General features: G+C 32.0%; 1 protein-coding gene across 1 annotated transcript in view; it reads left to right on the forward strand.

The window, feature by feature from the left end:
• PSPC1 (paraspeckle component 1) overlaps window positions 1–19,206 on the forward strand; it is a 74,401-nt gene that overhangs the window by 50,893 nt on the left and 4,302 nt on the right. Inside the window, exons 7-8 of the mRNA XM_038573543.1 lie at window positions 15,501–15,558; window positions 18,800–18,969. Coding sequence (XP_038429471.1) covers window positions 15,501–15,558; window positions 18,800–18,969 — 228 coding nt within the window. The remainder of the gene's footprint in view (window positions 1–15,500; window positions 15,559–18,799; window positions 18,970–19,206) is intronic.

The following is a 19,206-nucleotide window of genomic DNA, read 5'->3' on the forward strand; positions in this document are numbered from 1 at the left end:
TCCAGTGTTATTTGCATATGTTCAGTGGCATTTAATATAGGTATAATTAACGAAGGACAGATTTTACTTCTCTATTCAGAAAATTATTAATTATTATTAAGTTATTTGGAAATATTGCTACAATTTAAAATTGAAATACTGCAAATTCTTAATTTAAAAACATGTTTAAAATTAATTTCACTGGTGAGTTAAATTTTACAGGTAGCTGATGAACTTTGAGAATAAATGAATTACATATTTAAAATATTCACTGGGGGTTTATTGAAACATTTCAAAAATAAATAATTTATTCACCAGATTATGCTCTTAGAAAATGTAGATGATATATTTTAATATTAAGATATCTTTGTTTTCAAGTAGTTAAAAGTATATTTTGCATATTTGAAGCATCATAAGATTAATTTGGCTAGAGCAGAAGTCAGCAAACTGTAGCCTGGGACCCACTGTCCGGTTTCATACCACTCTACAGCAGAGCTAAGTATTGTGTTTATATTTTAAAGAGTTAATGGAGAAAAAAAAAGATTATTAGAGAATATTTGTGACTCATTAAACCTAAGATACTTACTCTTTGACCCTGTACAGAAAAAGTTTGCTGAACCCTGGGTTGTAGAGTTGGTGCTGGTTTGTTTTTTATGTTTTTAAATAATATTCTTGTTAGGTCACAAAGTTACTATATTCTTAATTTTCTGAAGTGGAACCATGTTTAAAGTAGTATATAACAATGGAATCAAATATTTAGGGGAAATATAGTCTTTGTCACATTTTTAGAGTTTTTCAGGTTAGAAATGAATGGATAGATGAAAGCTTTTCATCATTTTGGTATCAGTTTTATTTGGTTCCTAGCTTCGTAATATTTGTTAATAAGTTAATCAAGCACTAAAGAAATACTAACAAAAGCTCTCTATAGGTCTCGACCATTTTGTGTTAATAGAAACATTGAAGTAATTGTTTTATCATTCTTCATTTACTTTGAAATCTGTCTTTGAAAAAAAATTGTTAAATTTAATGTTTGTTTTTGTTTTTAAAAGCTTTGAAATTAGGCTCTCTTATGTGCTTTCTCCTTTTTCACTGTTCAGTTTAAAGGGAGGAATCAAATGGTAAGTGTTCAGCTTGCCCAAGTAGTAAGAATCAAAGCAGATTTACTTGGTTCAAGATTCCATCTCTCATTTCTCTCTAATATACCTATTAGAAGTATTCCAACAAATAATAGTATGGGCTTTGAAGTATAAAATAAAAACTGAATTCCATATTTAGTGTCCTGAAAAATAATTTTTTTGAATGTAATAAAATATGAAGGAAAGCACACTTCCTATCTGGTTATGTTTTTCTTTGTTAGCTTTCAGCTTTATAATATAATGACATGAACATATTCTTAAGGGTTTCAAGGATATGTTAGCACTTCAACTAGAAGTTGTCATTTTTATTCTAGAACTTATTTCTTAGAAGAAGTTAAGCTCTGGTAATTACAAATAAAACATGTTAATTTTCAAAAAAAACTTGTTAATTTTCACTCTTATAGTGTAGTGTATATTTGATTACCATAACAATGTATATATTTTTCGCTATGTCTGAAGTACATTTAGGTTTATCTTTGCTTTTACCATAGTGTAGTGTATTTGAACCATTTTCTTGATAGTACTTACTAGATTGGAATTTTCTACTTACCACAATTTCACAGCTTTTGGACACATCACAAGAAGTTACAATGTTAGTGTAAAAATTTAAGACATTGTCTCTTATGATGGTCTTGTGATTGTTTTTATATTAGGTTGCTCCACTTACATAGACTTAAGTAGTTTAAATATTTAAGTATTGCAGTGTACCAGTCTTTATTTGTGGATTCAATTTGCATTGGAGTGATGTGGAGATTTTAATTAGAATATTTTTAAAATGCAGTTTCTTAGAGTAAACTTTGCTTTCTTTGGAAAATGCTAATATAAAAGTATCTAAATGTCATTCTAAATTTAGTAGTTGTATCAAGTAGATATAAAATACTTTATTTAGGTAAATTGGGGCAGTGCTTATATGGGATGCTATTTTGTTTTAAAACTTCAGGAGTGTTTTATTTTTAGAAGTACGTTTTTGATAAGTTTTTGGTGTGGTAAATATTAATGTTTGGTTTTTAATGAGTAAAAGAATAGCCTTTCAGATCTGTTTCAAAATATATATGTGAATTGATACTGAAGAATTTTTACTTTTGTTTGAGTAGGTGGGAATAGCCCTGGATATTTAAACACATGTGCATAATAAACCTCAAAATAAATGTATATTATATGCTAAGGCAATAATTTGATTCATTTATGTTTCTTTATCAGAGCAGTTCCATTGTAGTTACCCAGTATATTATATAAGGAGGCCAAAGCATTAAGGAGATGTAGCCAGAGGCTAAGGATGTAATGCTTCTTCCATGGTAGTGTTTTTGAAATAGTGCAAGAGAAACACTCAGGGAGCTTTTTAAAAATGTGGGTTTTTTCCTGAGGTCTCCAACCTACAAGTTGATTTATTTTGTGATTTCTGGTAGAATCTGATGCATTCTCCATTGATCACATTTTTTGGCTAAATTTAGTAGTTTTCAGTCTTTGCAGCACATCCTTGGAACTTAAAAAGAAAAATGCCAGTAGTTTAATTTACCAAATATTTTTGATACAAATAGGTCTGAGTTGTAGCCATGGAATCTGCATTTTTACGAAGCTTTTCATTCTGCTTATTTTCATTAGAAAAAATAGACCATTAGCCATATGTTGAAATGAGACATAGTTGAAATATTGAAATAAGAATAGTTGAGTTTTTTATGGAACCTGGGGAGTTTGAAGGGAGGACTCCGAGTCAATCAACATGGGAAATAGGTTTCATTACTTAACAACAAAAATAGTACAACATTCTATGTGAATAGTGCTCTGTGGGATTTTGGTGTGGCAACTTTTATATGAGCTTTCAGCCTATATGTGGAGGAGGTATTGTTTCAAATAATGCATTAACTTTTTTTAAAAAAAGTATTTCATCTAGACTGGAGGTTGACAGACTAGGGTAAGCTAGGCCAAGTGTGAACACTGCCTGTTTTTAGAATGGTTTTATTGGAATATAGTTGGGTTTATGTTTTGATTATGGCTGCTTTGTCCGAAAGTGGTATATTGACTAGTCATGACACAACTGTATGAGACTATAATCAAGGCACTCTGGCCTGCAAAGCCTGAAGAATGTACTATCTGGCCTTTTACCAAAAAAGTTTGCTGACCCCTGGTCTAGGTCCAGTCTGAGAGTTGAGAGTAATTATAAAAAGTGACTTATGTTAACCAAACTCAAAGAGTTTGTGAATTAAAATGCAAATTTATTAATTAATATGTTTTTTTCCAGTGTTTTTATTTTTAGAAGGCTCTATGAACAGAGCACCTTACATCCTAGAATCAAGTTCTCTGAAGAATCCTCATTAGTGCCCTGAAGGCTTATTGATAGTCATGGTCATAAATCAGAGCAAAACTTATTGGAAGAACTAATAAAATATCACTGTCCCATAGCTGATTATCTTAGAGTTTCTATATATTTTCTTAGTAGAGAGATAAAGCATTTTCTTTAACATGTTACCCTCTCTTGATCAGTATTGCCAAATTTAGTCTGTTTAATCAGCCAGTTCTTTATGTCAGCCTTCTTTTCTGCTTCTGGAGTGGGCATTGTTTCTCTTCTCTGATTTAATTATAACCAACTTTCCCTGATGTATGTGCCATGTACAAAAATTCTAGCCAGTAATAAAATTTCATTAATAAGTGTGACAGAGAGAAGTGACCTTAATCATTAATTACTGATGAGCAGATACAAATATATTTTGATTTTAAAATTTTTGAGATTAGAAGTTGCCATTTTGTAGTTTCTACCTGGCCATTACTCCTCTTTCTATAAATTATATTGCTCTAACCAGCGATTTGGTTGTATTGCAGAAGAAGAATATTTTTTGGAAGTCTAGACACCTGAAGCATTCAAACAAAGGCCAATTCACAAGGGATTTTTATAGCATCTTTATCATTTTGTGGAAATAACTGAAAAATTTTTTGCTGTACGGTTTGGTGTCAGATTTAGGTGTGACTTGTTGGACAGCATAGTACCTACTGCTGTTCATAATGGCAGCCCAGTTCCAGTGGTTTGGATGTGAATGATAAAGATCAAAATTGATTACAGTAGTTATGTTAGTGTTAGTAGTGATTTCCCATATAATGCTTCAGTTAGGACCAGATTTTTATTGTTTTCATTTATTTATTTACTTAAAATAATTTAATATTATTGCTCACAATGAGCCATTTTTCTGTATATTGGATTGAGCATAATTGGAACTAAACTTAGACTTTTGTAGTCAAATGAAAACAAATCAATAGATGTTTATGTCTGTAATGTTTACATATACTTTGGAAGTGATCTTCAGGATTTTGACAACTAGGGGTGTATTTGGGTTGAAGAAATGGATTAATTTCAACCAGCTGTGTAAATCTTTGGTTATTTCTTAAAGGATTTTTTAAGGAGTTTTAGTAATATCTAATCATAAGTAGGGGGAAACCTAACAATTTTATTTCAAACTGGGAGAACTGAATATGGGTCCTATTTAAAGTTACTTTTTTTTTTTTTCTCACAGCAGTCAGAAAACAGACTGTCTCACACAAACCAGGATGTATGGTTGTCCTAATCATATGTTACAATTATAAATACGTTTTTTCATTCATATTTAAGTCTTCCAAATGCTTACTGAGTCTCCCTTAAACTCTACACGCACTTTACCAGAGGACACTTTATTGTACTTAATTATTTCTATGTTCTATTAGATGACTAGTATCTTTTTTTTATCTTCCTTCCATTAGGGTTTCAGAGAGGCTTATAATCCAGAAAAATTTCTGTATCTCTTTTCTCCTCCTGGAGAATGTCTGTGTTTACTCAGTGTATTCATAACCTTCTCTGACTACTCAACCTCAGCTGTATCATTTTCAGTATGATTCTTTTTTGTACTTACCACATTGCATCCTAATTATTTTCTGATTTTGTCATCAGCTAATTGAGCTCTCTGAATTTCTTGAGTTTGGAGAGTCTTCTATTTGTCATATTGTAGTTACTTAGACACAGATTGAGAGAATTGAATAGTTGTGTGGTATCCTATTTTTCAAATATCAGTGCCGCTCAGTCGTGTGATTTTCAGTGTTCTTTATGGGTCTCCATACCTTGCTGTTTATTGAATACTAATGCCTCATGTTAAGCATCTGTAGTTTTGAAACATAGGTAATATTAAGATTGACCATTGATACATTTTTGTAGACTTCGTAATGGAATCATATAATAAAGAATAAGTTTTTAAAAATAGTCAAATAACAATTTTTTATGTTTGGTTTTCAGCACGCTAACTTTTCAATATTTGGATCCCACTTGAATATCCCATCAGAGTGTTAGGCTTACGGGAAGATTTAGAGGTTTCTGTTTAGTAAAAAAATTTGGTTACTGTTTTACTGTTTCAGAACAGAGTACTGAGTACCATAGAGGATACAGAAGTGAATCAAGCTCAGGGTCATGTCTGAGAATTTTAGAGAATTGTAAGTACAGAGTACCTATGTAAAATATACAGAGATACAGCTGAAGAGCTTTGAGAGTTTATAGAAAGATTCTTTGCTTGATAGTGTCAAGACTGTATTGAGTAGCCTCAGCACTGTTTTGGAACTTACTTTGCATTTTTTTTTTTAACTGATATGATTGGTTTATTATTCCACTGTGTTGTAGGTATACATCATGTCTTTTCATTTGAAATGGTAAGTTTTTCTAATGTTACTTTATTGAGAATGGTAAGATCTTTTAGCTAATGTTTACCTTTTTTGAGGGGTTGGAGAAGAGGGAAGTCAAGATTGGCAAATAGATGTGTTCAAGTTAAGTATTTAAACACTTTTTGAGATGTCAGATATGTGTGATATAAATAATAAAGACTTTTTATGTATTAAATTTGAATTGAAAAGATTTTAGGAAGACATAAAAATATAACTTGTTAATTTTGTTTTATGACTTCTTTATGTAATATTTAGAGCCCCCATTAAACAAGAATTGTTCTACAAGGTGATCATATTAAAAAAAAATTTCTTTTAGAAGTTTCCATCTAATATCTTCTGTATTTTGTATTGAGGAAATGAAGTTCTGTAGTATCTCCTGAAATGTCAGAGTATTATATATACCAAACCAGACTACGTAAATGTGAATGTTAATATCTCTGTGTAGTTCTTATCTAACTATTAGTGATAGGGGGTAGGAACTTGGGTTTGTGAGCATGTTCTGATGAAATGCATTTATTTCTGTTTAAAATTTCAAGTAATTGAAAGTATATGGGTAAGTTTGCCTATACTTTGTCTTAGGATATCCTGTAGTAGATTGTACACCACTTTTCAAATCCTGTTTTCTGGTTGTAAATTTACTGTGTTACTCACAAGGTAACTTCTTCATTTGGCCTATTACTGCTTTTTAAAATTCTGCTTTTAAACAACTGATACTCATATCATAGTAGTTTCTCATATAATTGTGTATTTTAAATATTTGAATTTTATTTAGTTACCACTTAGTTTTAAAATTACTATAATTGTACTTGCTGCTTTGAATTATCTACTTACAAAAATATATAATTTGTTAAAACTTCAAAGCTTCTGGCGTACTACTAAGGTTTGTTTACAAAAAGATTCCCCATTAAGTACATACTTAATTCTTTAAACATGGTAACATGTGTGTTTTGTTTGCTTTTTCCACTGCTTTCTTCTGTTGATGGGGCCAGTTTGGAATTGCTTCTTGTTCGGGTTATATTTGTCCTTTTGTTTCATCTTTCACACCATGGTCTGGCAAGTCATGAAAGTTGTTTTGACTTTGATAGGGAAATGTACTGGTTAAGAGGTTACGGGTGAAGAAATGCAAACCAATTACCAGTAATAATATGAGCTTTGATAGATAACTATTAAAAACCTGTATTTGTGCTGTCGTTGATACCATCATGACAGATTTAAGAGTTTAGGATAAAATAACTAAATCTGTAGACTAAATATTCCTAATCATTTTCAGTTTTTAAAAGCATCTCTTCAGGATTTTTCCATGACAATTGAAAAATGGTGATGATAATGATAATTTTGAAAATGTCCCTTGGGTGTATGATTAAAAATACTCTCAGCTGAATATGAATTTGTCTCTTGAATAGATGGTATTATAAATACTTAGATTTAATTAATCTTCAGTTAGAAAACCACCTTATTTATTAAGAAGCAGCAATTTCGGAATTTGATAGTGACACCAGAATAATCTTTTTAAAGGTACCCAGAACAGGCTTTAAAAATATATTGAGTGAATCTAGATTGAGAGGTATGTCTTGAGGTTCATGAATACAGTGAGCTAAGGTATATTTGTTGTTTCCTCTATTCTGAATTGAAATTTAACAAGTAGAACAAATTTTTATTATTTCATGACTAAAATTTGTAGTATAAATTTGTATATATAATTGATTATTCAAAAAGAAACATTAAAAATTTTTAATAAACTATTTTTTAGAGTAGTTTTAGAGTCATAGCAAAATTGAGCTGGAGAGAGATTTCCCATATACCTCCTTCCCCCAACATTCAGACTCCTTCACTATATGACACATCCTTATCACCCAAAGACAATAGTTTATGTTAGGGTTCACTCTTGGTATTGGATATTCCATGGACTTTGACAGATGTATAATGACATGTACCATCCTTATATAGATAGTTTCACTGCCCTAAAAATCCTCTGTCCTCTGCCTGTTCATCCCTCTCTCCTTCCTAATCCTGAGCAACCACTGGTGCTCTTAACTGTCTTTATAGTTTTCTCTTTTCCAGAATGTCATGTAGATTGGAATCCTATAACATGTAGCCTTTCATATTGACTTTTTGGCAATAAGCATTTTAAAGTTACCCTGTGTCTTTTCATGGCTTGATAGCTCGTTTATTTTTAGTGCTAAGTAATGTTTCATTGTCTGGATGTACCACAATTTGTTTATCCATTCACATACTGGAGGACATCTTGGTTGTTTCCAAGTTTTGGCAAATATGAATAAAGCTGCTATAAACATCCATGTGCAGGTTTTTGTGTGGTCCTAAGTTCAACTCCTTTGTGTAAATGCCAAGGAGTATATAGTTGCTGGGTTGTATGAATGTAAAGAGTATCTTTAGTTTTGTAAGAAACTGTTAAAATTGTCTTCCAGAGTGATTATTTCATTTATAATTTATATCAGTAATAAGCGAGAATTTTTATTTCTCTACATCCTTGTCAGCACTGCGTGTTATAAGTGTTTAGGATTTTGGCCATTCTAATTGGTGTGTTGTGGTATCTCATTGTTGTGTTAATTTGCAATTCCCTAATGATACATGGTGTAAAATTTCATTTTGACAGTCATAAAACCGAGTAGCGTTTTCTCAGTATTCATGGGTGCAGGTGTCATGGAATGCATGTATTCAAATTGAGGGTAAAAACCATCATAGATTGTATTTATTGAAATACTATCTTAGGTTGCTTAAAACACCCCCCTCCTTACAACCTCCCCCCACACCCACAGTCTAGTAGTGAGTAGTATGTTTTGGAAATTATTGTTTTTGATTATTTGAAGTAAAAACATTAAGTCTTCCAGGCATTCTCTGTTCATTATATTTGAAAGTTTGCATGCTATTATTTATATCAGTGGGAAAATGTCTTCTTTCCCTTTTTAGTTTAAAGTTACTTCATTTTTATTAGGAAAAGATTACTTAGTTGATATGTATCCTTCCGTATTGTAACACTTTTTAAGTGAGTGAATAATTTCTTGGCAGGGAGGCCTATTTATTTAAAAAAATCTTTTTATACCTATTTTCTTAATATTTCATGTAATTGATTTTTTTGGCCATTTTTTACTTCTAGATATGTTGTTTGTTAGTATTTCAGCTGCTGATAGTTTAATTTCTTGAAAGTTTGACTAGCTATCTAATAATCTTAATATTCTTTTATGTAAAATTCCTAGTACTATAGATAATTTATTTTAGGAATATTTAATGATAAAACGGTTGAATCTTGTCACTTCCCAGAACTAAAGACATTTCTCTAGAATTTTATTTTCTTTAGTAGATTTAAATGTTCTGTGTCAGTATTTTTACATCAGGAATTTTAGCATTTTCTTTAGTAAGACATTGAGCCTAAATGATAACATGGTGATCCCTTGACAATCCCTTTGAGGCTTCTTCAGAAATGATGTGAAAGATCTTTACAAAGTAAAGAATAATGATCGTGGTCATTAAGACTGCATTCATTCAGACAAGGATTTAGATTAACTAGTGTTTGATGAATATATCTTTATTATTGATTACAAAATGTTTGAGTTGATAATTTTAAATCATTATGTAGTTCACGGTTTTCTAAATCTCAGGCATTCGTATTATACCTTATTTTAGCCTTATCTTTGTACCGTGTTAATCCTTTAAATTTGGTTATCTTTAAAAAAAGAAACTTTAGTATCTTTAAATTTATAGGTTGATATCTTGAGTATGAAGGATTAAAGGGAAAAGATCCTATTCTACATAAAATAACATTAGGTTTTGCACTGATTTAGTTCCTTTACATTAGTGCAAATTTTCTACTTATATTTTCATGAACGAATACGGACTAGAACAAAAAAAGTGATTCTTAAACTTTTTGGTTTTGAAATTTTTTTTACACTAGTCAAAATTTTTGAAGACCCATAAGAGCTTTTGTTTAGGTTATGTCATTGTTTACCATATTAGAAAATAAAAGAAAAACTTGAAAGAAGATGAGTTGTAGTGGGAAGAGTGGCCTTATTTTACATTTTTGCAGGTCTCTTTTATGTTCTACTTTAGTGGTAAGAGTGGTAATGTTTTATTGTTTTGTAAATTAGTTTAATGTTTGGCTTTATAGAAAATGGCTGGCTTCTCATTTTTGCCTTTGCATTCCATCTCTTTGCAGAATGCTTTTTTGGTTTAAGTGCATGAAGAAAATCTGGCTTCACTTAGATAAGTAATTGGTAAATGGAGATGAGTATATTTTAACCTTTTTAGATAATTGTGGATGTTTTTGTTTAATACTGCGGTAAAACTTGGACAAGCAGTGGTTTTCATTGCATTACAATTCATTGAGCTGCCTTTTAACTTCAAATGGATTTTTTACCCATGTGTAATTTTATGACATTAGAAAAATACTGCTCCATTGAGTTATGCACATCTTTCAAATTTTAATGCACTTTATTATTACATAAAATTAAAAACAAATCTTTCCAAAAATTTTTTTTAATATTTTATTTATTCATAGAGAGAGAGAGAGAGAGAGAGAGAGAGGGCAGAGACATAGGCAGAGGGAGGAGCAGGCTCCATGCAGGGACCCAGACATGGGATTGATCCTGGGTCTCCAGGATCACACCCTGGACTGAAGGCGGCACTAAACCACTGAGCCACCTGGGCTGCCCAAATCTTTCAAATTTTAATGCACTTTATTATTACATAAAATTAAAAACAAATCATCTTTCTTAGTATCAACCACTTTCTTGTCAGAAAGCGTCTCCCAATGCTATCCCAAAGTAGAATGTTCCTGTGATACCTTTTGTAAGCCAGAATGTCATATACAATGAAAAAGCAATTACCATTAATATTTGGATGAAAAATATTTTGGGAGTTTCCAGACCCAAAAGATAACCTCTTTAGGCTTCTCTGATACCTTTGGACACATCTTGCTAACTGATGCACAGAATAAGTCCAGATTTAAAGCACAGATGTTTACATGTAATTCAAAGTTCTGGCAGCTTGATGCAGAGTTGCCAAGTATAGTTCCCAGGGAAGGGCATGGTGGTAGTACTCTGGCTGCTCTAGGTTTGTGGTACCTCTAAAATTGCTTGCTTGAAACCACACAACTTTATATTCATTTTTTGCTTTTTTTCAAAATCCGCTTTGGATGTTTTTTGGTTAGCAAAAACAGGTACTACAAATGTAGGTATTTCATAAAAGCTAAGTGGCATACTGCATACTTTTTTGAAGAACAAGGGATACTTGTACACAAGCCAGTCACTAATCATAGTTTGTAAGATGCCATCCTGCTCAGTTTGCAGCCGGTTCATAAGGATGGTTTTTCTTGAAGAACCACCGTATTTCAGAATGCAGCAGAAGTGCTTTATGTGAATATCCTGTTTTGTTGCATAGATTGTTAAAAAGACATGTAGCGATTCAATGAAAATAACTGCTTCCTCTACGTAGTCATCTACATATTCCAGTTGAAATGTTAAAACTGCAGTAGTTTGGGCAGACAACCTCTCTACTGTCCTGCCTGCTGTTCCCTTCTTTCTTCCTCCCTCCCTCCCTCCCTCCCTCCCTCCCTCCCTCCCTCCCTCCCTCCCTCCCTTCCTTCCTTCCTTCCTTCCTTCCTTCCTTCCTTCCTTCCTTCCTTCCTTCCTTCCTTCTTCTTCTACTTCCTCCTCCTCTTTTTTTTTTTTTTTAAGATTTTATTTATTTAGTCATGAGAGAGAGAGGCAGAGACACAGGCAGAGGGAGAAGCAGGCTCCATGCAGGGAGCCCAATGTGGGACTCAATCCTGGGACTCCAGGATCACGCCCTGAGCCAATGGCACGTGCTAAATGACTGAGCTACCCAGAGTTCCCCTCTCTTTTATCTTCTTAAAAAAACACCCAGAAAACCAAAACTGCAGTTGTTATGTGAAGAATATGATAGTTACTAGTAAAAGTAAAAAAAGGCTAGTTACTAGTTTTGAATTGTGCTAAAATACCTAGATTTTTGCTCCATTTTCTTGTGCACCATCTCTACAAATGTTGATAGTCTGAAAAGCCCACTTAGATCATAGTTTTATAATGGTGTCCTAATGTTTAGTAAGACATGAGACAGTTTTAAATTTGTGTATTTCTTGGAAGGGTCTTGAAGACCGTACTCCATCAAGCACACTCTGAGATCTGTTTTAACGGGATGCTGCTTTGATATGTGTTTTTAGAAATCAGTCATACTTTGCTTGGTTTTTTGGTCAGCTCTAAGTTCAAGGATACTTCAGCGACGAGCTCAGGAATACATATTTATAATTCTTTTAATGGAAAGGTACAGCTTCTTATGAATATAGTAAGAATAATTTAAAACATTGCCTTTTGTTAGGCTTTGTTGGAATCCTTGAAAAAATTAGGGTGCTTTGTGAAGGTAGCAACTTTATGAACTCTGTTTTGGCAGAATTTTATAGGTCATTTCGGCCTTGAGTAAGTTATTTAACAGTGCTGTACCTCAGTTTTATGATCTCTAAAATAGGGTAACAGTAAACCTACTTTATAGGGTTGCTATGAAGAGTTAATTAATTAAACCAAGTTTTAATCATAGCTTTATTATCTTATCACAGTGTAGTCATTTGAGATTTTATATATGTAGAAGTTGTTTCATGTCAAACCACAACTCTAATTTTTGGTAAGGTAATAAAGCATTAAAATTTATATTCCAAAAATAACATGTATATTATATACCAGTTGTAGTTTCAAATATTAGAATTCATAGAAGTGAGGGTCTTGTGTATTGCTTTTTGGGTAGGTACACAGTTAATGGTGAACTTCCAAGTGTTTGTCCTTACTGATATATGATAAATCAAGTTACAATGAGAAGTAGTCTTAATTTTCATTGCTAACACTACCCTTAAATGTAATCTCTGATCCTTGCATTTTACTAGAAGTATGTAGCAGTGTATTTTTAGAAAATAACGGTAATCTTAGGACATGACTAGGAAGTTGAAAACTTCTTTTGCTCCTTCTAAAGTAGTTAAAAAATGATATATCTAATAAAGCCATGTCTTTTTCTTCATGTGTGAAGCTGTACAAAATAGTACTCAGTAATTTTCTTTAAGGAAACATCAATAGTACTAAATAAATTGAGTGTATATTTAGTGAAAAATGTTGTATTTTATCCATAGGTATTTTAGCATAGTGATAGCTGCATTAGCATGGATTTTGTTAGATATTCTGATTATCTCATTTAAAGAAAGGTATTTGGAACTGGAAAACCAGGTTTTTTTTTTTTTTTTAAGATTTTTTATTTTTAAGTAATCTCTATATACATTGTGGGGTTTGAACTCACAACCTGAGATCAAGAATCACATGCTCTTCTGACTGACCAAGCCCCTGGAACCAGGTTCTAGTAGAGCATCAGAAAAAGAATGATACGGCCACTGTTGAAAAGTTGACTTAAAAAAACAAGAATCTTGGGGCGCCTGGCTGGCTCAGTCCTTAGAGCATATGACTCTTGATCTTGGGCTCATGAGTTAGAGCCCCATGTTGGGTGTTAGAGATTACTTAATAAATATATTTTTTTTAATTTTTATTTATTTATGATAGTCACAGAGAGAGAGAGAGGGGCAGAGACATAGGCAGAGGGAGAAGCAGGCTCCATGCACTGGGAGCCCGATGTGGGATTCGATCCTGGGTCTCCAGAATCGCGCCCTGGGCCAAAGGCAGGCGCCAAACCGCTGCGCCACCCAGGGATCCCAGATTACTTAATAAATAAATAAAAGCTTTTAAAAATTCATAAATGTCTTTGGTATATTAATCTCTTCAGAAATCTCAATGAACAAAATGGAATAATAGAATAATTCAGGTATGATTTTTTTTTAAAAAGTACTGAACTTTGTGAATAATAAAGCTAAACGTGATTTTGGAAAGTGAGATACAGTACGATGAAATTATAAGTACATAATACAAAAGTTGTCTATCTCATTGGTCCCACCACTGAATCATAGGCATCCAGTTAGGATGTCAGAATATATAAGGAGGATTTGAAAATTGAAGTCTCAGACAGTAAGACTATCATAATTACCCTGTTAGTGGTTAGATACTGCATTCCTCATCTTTCATGGTTAAGGAAAATACAAAAGTAAAAATAAAAATTAAACCTTTGTTCCCAAAAGATGTCATGATCAAAAAATCCATGTATTTGTGGTGTTGAAATGGAATAACAAGTATCTGCTATAAATAATACCTGGAAGATTTTGGATATGCCAAAGCAGTCTACATTTTATCTGGTTTTGGGTGATGAGGAAATGACAACTTGGCTTGATTTATTGATGATAGTGCTAAGTGTGATCATAACATAGTATTTTCCAAATGACTTCATCAGAAATGCGTTCTGTGAAATAAATAGTCTAGCTATTCTGCTAGTCACTAGTACCGAATCACTAGCCAAACATTTTATTAGAAGAGACAAATTTAGTTTTAGGAAAGTTAAAAAAAAATAGCTTTGAGAAATATTTGGGATTTACTTTTTCTAAATAATGTGACAAACATTTCTTCATGATGTTATGATGTAAGTGATGTTATTATGTAAGTGACGTTTCTTTAACCATAGCTTCATTAAAGGTTACATTTTAAGACCTGTCCATTATGTTAGGTACAGGCCGTTCATAGCTGCTTAGTGGCTTTTATCTACCATAGGCTTTTCTTTCCTTTATTTCTAGCTTTTATAGGTGATTTTCACTAGTATTTTGTATTGCTAAGTGGAATTTTAAGCACATTTTAATAAAATTGTTTTAAGGGGAAAATTTTGCTTTAAGATTTCGACATTGCTACTTTTGTCTCCGTGTGTTTTATTATTGCTGCATTTAACACACTGGTCTGATAATGGAAAAGATCATTAAATAAGAGTACAAATTTGAATTACAGTATGTTGAGTAATTTCATCTAGAGATTTCATTGAAGTTAATTTTATATAACTGTAAAAAATGAGTTTTTAGAAGTAGTTGAATTTTACGGAAATTTATGTTTGTTATTTGCATGACCTTTTATATCACAGTTAACCTCAAGAGCATTTTGTTTCAGAACTTGCTGACTGTGTAATAACACTTCTATTTAGATTTCCAAGTAAAACCCTTGTTCAAATAAATGAAGCAGTGTTACGTTGAATTTTTAATAATTGTGCGTTGTGGAGACTTTCATGGCATATCTTTAGGTCTTGGGTGAAACAGTGCTCAACTATTGGAATAAAAATGAAAAGGTGTATTAACAAGGAGAATTGTCTATCACTTTATTTTTAGCTTAGTGCCCCACAGGTGTTTGTGTTGGATGTTTGAATATATTTGAATATAAAAAGGGTAATTGTCATTTTTGTTTTAAGACTTTAGTGTCATGGGAAGAAAATATAATTGGTCCTCGTGGTTATTAATACTATATTTTTCTTTTTTGGGGGGAATCTAGGCATGTGTCTGATCTTATTGAAATAAAAACATTAAAAACATTCTGCAGTAGATTTTGTGTAATCTGACATTAATAATCTAGTAGTATAAACGGAGTGCTCTAAGCACTGTGATACATATCAGACCTGGGAGACTGAAGTTTCTTTTCAGTGTTTGTATTAAGTAAGTGATGTCGGAAAATTTGAATTTCTTTTAATGGAAAGTGATGTCCCAATTTATTCTTTTCTTTTTGATTTTAGATGGGAAATGTAAAGTCATAAGATCGATAGGTTGACTGTGACAACTATGCTTACTTACAGAGAGAACAGGAAATGAGAATGGGTGATATGGGTCCCCGTGGAGCAATAAACATGGGAGGTAGGGATTTGAAGCAAAAGCCTTCTGTAACTTGTAATTCTTTGGGGAATTGTACATGCTGTTTGTGGTATCTACATATCAGTAACAAACAAAAATTTGGAACCAACATTTGTAATGGTGAAATCTCTTATATTTATTAAGTTGAAAAAAATACAAGTGTATTAAAAATAACATGTCTAGGAAGAATTTTGTTTCATTGAAGGCTAAAAGGTATATCATGTTTTAATAGAGTTAATGAAAGAAACCTGTAACCAGGTTTTGATATAACTTGAAACTTATTCAGTCAGTCATTGCATGGTGTGATGCAGCTATGTTGTAGCATTTTCAAAAAATCAAATTTCATGCTTTCAGATTGGCTCTTTACCTTAGAAATTTGGTAGTTTCTGAGTTTGCAGTGGTTTTAAAGTTCTTGAGAGTAGTTTTAAAATTTCTATTGGTAAGGTAACTGTTTGTGTAAGTGGAATTACTTTTATTCATTATACTGAATGTTTAGCTTATTTTGCCCTAACCTACCATATTGTGCACTGAAGCGCACTGTTTGGAGGCATCTTTGACATGTCAAGGAAATGAGATATCTTCTACATTTAGGCTAATGCATATCTTTAGAGTTGATGTAAAGGTTTTAAGAAAGTGCTTACTTTAGCTTCTCTACTGTTGAGGGAAAGAGTAAATTTGAAATGTTACACACTTAAAAATTAGGTAAACTTTTCAAGTATTTTTTATACATTCATTTCATATTGTCCCACAGAGGCTGTCACAAAATTAAAATCTTCACATAACTCAAAATGTACATAGTGTTGGAAAGATTACATTACTGGGGCATTCTAATATGCATAAATATGGATTGTACTTAGGGTATATAGTGTATGGAATAAAAAAATCTTAAAGCATCTAGTATGTGGAATGAACATTTTCTGCGATCAACCCCCCCATTTCTCATGCTTTTTTTTTTTTTTCCCCTCTTTCCAATCAGATCATCTAAAATTGTTATTGCTGTTTATTTGGTCATTTTTCTCATTATCAGTAAGAAGTTACTGAGCATCTCTGGTATATAATGGAAGCATGATACATGATCCTTACCTATAAAGATCTTAGTTGTCAAGTTAGTTACAATGGATACATGAATTAATTAGCGAACAAAAAATACATAAGATTTATAGCCACAGTTCTAAGAAATACATAACTTCTAGAGGCACAGTTGAATATGCAGTCATGTATAAGTAGTTCAATTTTATGTCTTTCCAAAGTAAATTGTAGAATGGTGTATGATATCCACGTGGTTTTAAGGGTTGTAAGTGTGAGGTTATGGATTGTAGGTACTTTGAAATGCCATTGTAATTATTAGATTGTCATAAACATCAGAAACAAATGAAGTGTTTCTGATGTTGCAGAGATCTTGAAAACATTCTGTTTTGGTTAGCAACTTTATCAGAAGCAAATGGAGAGTATACTTGTAGATACCTTATTTAGTTAGGAATTTAAGAGAATTAAAATTTCTTGTGGCATTTTACCTCACCAGAGAACCATATTACAATTGACAACTTCCTCAACTCCCCTTCAGTCCAGTCCATTTAATTTTCTCCTATATACATTTTATTCAGTCTGACTTTGTTAATGGTTTATTGGAGTTATGAATCATTATCATGTAGTTGAATATTGCTGTTCAGTCAGTAAATTGTCATGTCCTATCAAGTTACACTGATAGACTGTGGCAGTAGTTTTTCTGATGTATCACCAGTGTATCTACCAAGCAAAACATAGATTTTAAAACTACTTTTCAGGGGACCAGATAATTTACATTTCTTAGATATTTAAGTTTAGTTTAATTATAATTATGTGATAGAAAACTTTATTACTAGAAATAAGACTAATTACTGATAGTTGGAAATGTTTATTTTTTATTTTATTATTCCCATAGTTATATAGGTATATTTGAATCTTACAAGTTAAATGTAACAATTGTTTTATTAAAAAAGAAGAAAAACCTAATCCTTGATCTGTTCTTTTTAGGGAAAGTTAAGATTACTTATAGATAGTGTCTTCATTCTTTCTCATTTCCATGTGGGACATGTCGTGGAATTCTAGTAAAGATTTTTATTTATAGCTATGCTAAGGGAATAGAAATATTCTTGGATAGTTAAAATGTTAAAATTTTCAGCAAGAACATTTTGGGATTAAGGAAATAATTTCTTCCCATGATGTGGCTAGGTTCTTGAGAAAGAGTGGTAGTCTTACTGCTAGGGACTGGTCGGGGGGGTGGTGAGACTTTCTCAACTCTCACCTGCTTCCTGGGCTCAGTCATATGTAGAGTTCAGCTGCATTAGATACTGTGTAGGGTTCTAGATTGTCATTTTCTGTTGTTATGTGTTTTGAGAAATTGAGTTCTGAGTCATAAAATTGACCTATAGAATGAAATACTAGAAGAAAATTCTTAAGTTAGAGCTAGGCTTTGTTACAGATTTTTAATGCAAAAAAGTATGAATATTTTAAAAATAAATTCAAAGAAAACTGAAAAATGTTGTGGTTGAATCCATTATAAATATAGTATTTCAGCTCAAATACTATTGCAATGAACATGAGGCCAGGTGGATATCTTTTTGATGGAAAAATATGAAGTATATCTGATTGTCTCCATTTCCAGAATTTTATTAGCATGTCAAAAAATTCAAATAGCTTTATTAATATTTTATCTATTTGCTTTTAAAAAATAAGCTTCATCATGACAAGCCTTTTCAGTTTTTTTGCTTATATTGCCTCTTTCTACATAAAGTTAAAAAATAGTACCTCCTGTACTTCTGGGGTTATGTTCAGTAACTTATATTAAAGTCAAGAGTTTAGTTTTAATGAACTTTTTATATATATTTATAGTTTCCTAAGTGCTAATCCTTTCCTGTTAATTGAAGCTGGTATAGTTACCATTGTATGAGAGTAGTTGGTTAAAAAGCAGGCTATAGCAAGTAATAATCATTTTTAAAAAAACTTTAAAGTTTTGACAGTCTCAAATATCCTAAAATAATTGGTAGTTGTCTCATTTGTTTTATGTACCTTTGATTTTGGGATGAATATTCTGTAGTGTAGGTAATCTAGAGGTACATATCATAGAATAGATAATTGAGTGTCCCATTCTCAAGGAAAGTGATTTGATGATCGTCTTGCTATATAGTTTGCATAAGTATTGTTAAATTTTTAATGTTTACTAAACTAAGATAGGACAGCTCTAAGTATAGATTGTTTTGCGTAGATGCATTTAGCCCAGCACCTGCTGGTAACCAAGGTCCTCCTCCAATGATGGGTATGAATATGAACAACAGAGGAACTATACCTGGCCCACCAATGGGTCCTGGTCCTGCCATGGGACCAGAAGGAGCTGCAAATATGGGAACTCCAATGATGCCAGATAATGGAGCAGTGGTAATGTATCATAAACATTATTTTGATTATATTCAGTAATATATACTTTTCTGCCCCAAAGGTAACTTCACACTTTACATAATTTGGCATCATTTTGGTGGTAAAGATAATATCCATTGAAGAAAAAATAATTTTGTGAAGTTTATATGTTGACTTAGGAGAAGCAATTTTTAAGTATCACAGGAGTTAGGATTATCATTCATGGCATGCTTTTGTACTCAAGTATATGGCAGATAC

This window comes from Canis lupus, chromosome 25 (assembly GCF_011100685.1).
Source record: "Canis lupus familiaris isolate Mischka breed German Shepherd chromosome 25, alternate assembly UU_Cfam_GSD_1.0, whole genome shotgun sequence".
NCBI lineage: Eukaryota > Metazoa > Chordata > Mammalia > Carnivora > Canidae > Canis > Canis lupus.